General features: G+C 57.3%; 1 protein-coding gene across 3 annotated transcripts in view; it reads left to right on the plus strand.

Annotated features, from left to right (window-relative positions):
- The first annotated feature begins 1,428 nt into the window (after positions 1 to 1,428).
- Positions 1,429 to 4,545, plus strand: part of PGPEP1 (pyroglutamyl-peptidase I) — a 23,430-nt gene continuing 20,313 nt past the window's right edge. For 2 of the 3 annotated variants that reach the window (XM_017501293.2, XM_037728780.1), the window contains exons 1-2: positions 1,429 to 1,559; positions 3,759 to 3,811. In XM_017501293.2, coding sequence (XP_017356782.1) covers positions 1,526 to 1,559; positions 3,759 to 3,811 — 87 coding nt within the window. In that variant the 5' untranslated portion in view covers positions 1,429 to 1,525. The remainder of the gene's footprint in view (positions 1,560 to 3,758; positions 3,812 to 4,545) is intronic. The other variant, XM_037728781.1, reaches the window with a different exon arrangement.

Raw genomic sequence — 4,545 nt, forward strand, 5'->3', positions numbered from 1 at the left:
CCTCAGCCTCCTGAGTAGCTGGGATTACAGGCACGCACCACCATGCCCAGCTAATGTTTTGTATTTTTAGTAGAGACAGGGTTTCACCATGTGGACCAGGATGGTCTCGATCTCTTGACCTCGTGATCCGCCCGCCTCGGCCTCCTAAAGTGCTGGGATTACAGGCTTGAGCCACCGCGCCCGGCTAGAAAAGTTTTAAGTTGTTAGCCACTCGGGTTTTAGTTTAGATTGTGAGATCTGGCTCCAGCCAATGGAGATCAGACACAGCAGGAAGGACGACCCCAAATATGTAAGGAATATTAAATTTATGTGTATTCCTTTGTTCTTTGTACTCTCCTGGCAAGATGGCTAGTGAGAGTATACTATTTCCAACGCTGGGCAACATAGTGAAACCCCCATCTCTACAAAAAATACAAAAATTAGCTGGGTGTGGTGGCACACACCTGTAGTCCCAGCTACTCAGGAGGCTGAGGTGGGAGGATCAGTTGAGCCCTGAAGGTCAAGGCTGCAGTGAGGTATGATTGTGCCACTGCACTCCAGCCTGGGCAACAGAGTGAGACCTTGTCTTCAAAAAAAAGAGAGAAAGGAAATGATTTCTGAGCTTCATTGCTATGAAGAAGATGGAACCAGGGAATGAGATAAAACCTCGGGCGTAGGGCAGCAGTGGGATCATTTCACCCAGGGAGGGCCAGAAGGAACCCTGAGAGGAGGTAATAGATTAGCAGGGAGGTGACAGCCAGAGAACGCCCCAAGGAGAAAGTGACAGTTCAGCTGTCGGAGGAGGTGACAGCCAGGGAGAGGAGGAGGGCCCCCGGGAGGAGGCGACACTGGGACACTGGAGCTGAGGCCTGAAGGCCGCCAGCTTCGCAGGTACCTGCGGGGCGTGTTCCGGCAGAGGGAGCAGCAGGTGCAATCGCCCTTCCCTGTTAGCCTCCTAGGACTCCGGGCCTGCAGAGAGCCTTCTGGCACCACACAAATGTGGTTGCCGTGTTTTTCCCTTTTTATTCCGTCCTCCCCTACCCCCGCCAACTCCCTGGCCTGAATGCCGCTCCTGTGACCCTTCGAGGCGAGTGACCTCGAGTGACCTCGGGAAAGTGGCACTCTGTGCCTCAGTTTCCTTATCTGGAAAACTGGCCTTGCTCGCGGAGACTCCCCTCCCTAATTCTGGGCAGTAGCCTGCATAAGGTAAGCCCTCAACAAACTCTTGCAGAATAAAGGACCGGCTTGTTCCCAGCGCCTGGCTCAGTGCGTGTAAGCCGCTACACCCTACGGCATAAGCTGTTCCCATTTTACAGACAGGGAAACGGAGTCTGGGGAGGACGAAGGCTCAGTGTCGGGGGCGGGGCTAGGCGTTGGGGGCGGGGCGCAGGGCGCGCACGCTGCGTCTCCGGCCTGGGGGCGCGCACGCCGAGCGCCTGCTGGGGGCGTGGTCGGGGCGTGGCCTCACCGGGCCAGGAGGCTATAGGGGCCGCAGCTGCCGCGCCAGTCGGAAAAGGAGCCGGTCGAGGCGCAGCCCGATCCCGCCATGGAGCAGCCGAGGAAGGCGGTGGTGGTGACAGGTACGCAGGCTGACAGGGGCTGTAGCGGCAGCAGCCGGGGGCAGGGGCGGGGCCGGGCGGGGCAGGTGCTGGAAGTCCTCCCAGATTTGGAAGGTGTCATCGCCCACGGGGGCCCCGCGCAGCCTAGGCTTCCTGGAAAGTGGAGGAGAAGGAGCCTCGGGGGTCCCAGGGTCGGGAGTCAGGGCAGTCAGGCGCGGGGGTTGGGGGGCCGGACGAGTGCCCCGCGCGGCACAGGCCCTCCTGGCGTCCTTCCCTCCCAGGTGGGGACAGTGACCCACTTGGCACCTGCGTGTTCTGCTGCCTGGCCCGCCGGCTGGACCGGACCCCTCCTCCCTGCCCTTTCCGAGGTCCAGCCTGTCCCTCCCCACCCCCCCGTCAAATCCCGGCCCCAGGGGACAAAGGCCAATTTGCGGGCAGGAAGTGTCCCGGTGACAAATGAACCTCCCAGTTACTGCTGGCTGTGCCCCGCGCTCGTGGGAGCTGCTCCCCCAAGGCAGGGGCAGGTGGGGGTCCGGGGACCTCAGGCACCCGGGCTCTCCCAGCTGTCCCAGGGACTGTCTTCAGCGGAAAGCTTTTGTGTTTTGTGCTGGGGCTGTTTGTTGGTGAGTCAGGGCCCCCGCTGTCACCGACTCCCCCCACCCCCAAACCAACTGTTTCTCCTCCCTGAGACTCCGCCTCGGGGCCACGTGGGGCGCGAACTTCCGCTGGCGCCTCAGCATCTAGGAGTGCGGTGGGGGGTCAGGGTGAGAAATCCAGCGAAGGTGCACACAGGTGTTTTGTGGCTATTGAAGGGAGGTTGGGGCTGATGCTGGGGTCTCTCGGGGAAGAAGGAAGAAAGCAGGCACCCGCTTAACAGGTGTGTATAACTGGGAGGAGGGTCACTGCCCCACCCCCTCCAGCCTTCCTTCATCTGGTTATTTATTCCAGCACTTTTTGCGTTAGCTGATTACACCTTCACTGTCTCCATTGTGGAGAAAGGGAAACTTAAGGCTCACAGAGGTCATGCACCTTGCACGGTGCTGGGCTGGAACTCAGACTTCGGCTGTACACAAGGATAGGGTCAGGAGGTCCCCTCAGCCACAGCCCCTACCTGCTATCCCAGGCTGCAGTATCTCTGCATAGCCTTCATATCCGTGGGATCCCTGGCCCAGATGAACCGTACTTTTTAGGCAGTATGACTCGGTGATTAGAGGCTGAAGCCACGGACTCTCCTGAGTCTGAATTTTTTTTTTTTTTTTTTTCCCAGACCGAGATTCAATCTTGTCACCCAGGCTGGAGTGCAGTGGCCCAATCTTGGCTCACTGCAATCTCTGCCTCCCAGGTTCAAGCAATTCTCCTGCCTCAGCCTCCCAAGTAGCTGAGATTACAGGTGCCTGCCACCACACCCAGCTAATTTTTGCATTTTTAGTGGAGACAGGGGTTTCAGCACGTTGGCCAAACTGGTCTCGAACTCCTAACTTCAAGTGATCCTCCTGCCTCGGCCTCCCAAAGTGCTGGGATTACAGGCCTGAGCCACTGCGCCCAGCCCCAGGTCTGGATTTGAATCCCAGCTCTTTCACCTTCTTGCTGTGTGTCCTTGGGCAGCTAGCTCCACGTATCTGTGCCTCAGTCCCTGCTCCTGGAAACTGGGCCCAGGAAACAGCCTTGCCTGAAAGGAGATGTGGCCAGGCTGAGTCAGATCACTTAGCACACAGCCTTGGCGACTGTCGTGTTTTGGAAAGGGGGCCTGGAATTTGAGCTTGCAGGGAGGAGGGTGACAAGGTGCCACCTAGACAGCCTGGCCTGGGAAGAACCCGCACACGTCCCCAGAGGGCTCATTCCTTATCCGGTGCCAATTCAGGACATTTTGGACAGTGACACAATAATTGTAGGTTGGGTCGAGGGGAAGAGAGAAAGCGGTGACAGGATGGGGACAGCCTTTTCGGAGGCAGAAGAGACTGCTGGCCCCTGGCTGGGCATGAGGGGCAGGCAGAGGTGACAGTGGAAGGGACTCAGGGACTTCAGAGCAGACAGGTGCAGGATGGCAGCTCTGACAGGCCTCCAGGTGCTCCCAGAACTCAGGACCAGGCCCCGATGTTGTCCCTGGCAGTTACGCCTGGAAGCTCCTTTCTTGCTTCTCCAGGTGGCAGTAGGGCCAGGCCAGGGGCAGACTGGAAAGGACCACTCTTGGGTAATATATTGCTTTTCCTGTTTTTTCAGGATTTGGGCCTTTTGGGGAACACACCGTGAATGCCAGTTGGATTGCAGTTCAGGTAACTTAGATCCCGAGTGGGGAGTCAGGCTTGGAGCTGGGCACCCACCCCCCAGAAAGTTATGGCACCCAAGAGAGTCTCTTCTTCTTCTTTTTTTTTTTTTTTTTTTTTTTTTTTTTTGTGAGAAAGTCTCTTCTTAACAAAAAAAAAATTTTTTTTGAGACGAAGTCTCACTCCGTCACCCAGGCTAGAGTGCAGTGGCGCAATCTCGGCTCACCGAAACCTCCGCCTCCTGGGTTCAAGTGATTCTCCCACCTCAGCCTCCAGAGTGGCTGGGATTACAGGTGTCCACCACCACGCCCAGCTAATTTTTGTCATTTTAGTAGAGACAGGGTTTTGCCATGTTGGCCAGGCTGGTCTCGAACTCCTGACCTCAAGTGATCCGCCTGCCTCGGCCTCCCAAAGCGCTGGAATTACAGGTGTGAGCCACCGCGGGCGGCCAGCTCTTACAAAACAATGTCAGATCCACATATCCTCCCTGGAGCGTATGTGTGTGGAGCACTTGTTTGCAGCCCAGTGCTCTGAATTCTCCCAATAATCCCTGAGAAATAGGTGCAGTTACTCTTGCGCCCACTTAACAGAAGAGGAAACTGAGGCCCAGAGGAGAAGACGGGAGTTCTCTGAGGTCACACAGCCAAGAAGTGGGAGTGGCATTGCTTCAGAAGTGCCTCAGGCCCCGGCCAGAGGCTACAGGTGTGGGACTGCAGGGCCTGAAGATTAGGAAGGGGGTGTTA

This window comes from Cebus imitator, unplaced genomic scaffold (assembly GCF_001604975.1).
Source record: "Cebus imitator isolate Cc_AM_T3 unplaced genomic scaffold, Cebus_imitator-1.0 Scaffold280, whole genome shotgun sequence".
Taxonomy (NCBI): Eukaryota; Metazoa; Chordata; class Mammalia; order Primates; family Cebidae; genus Cebus; species Cebus imitator.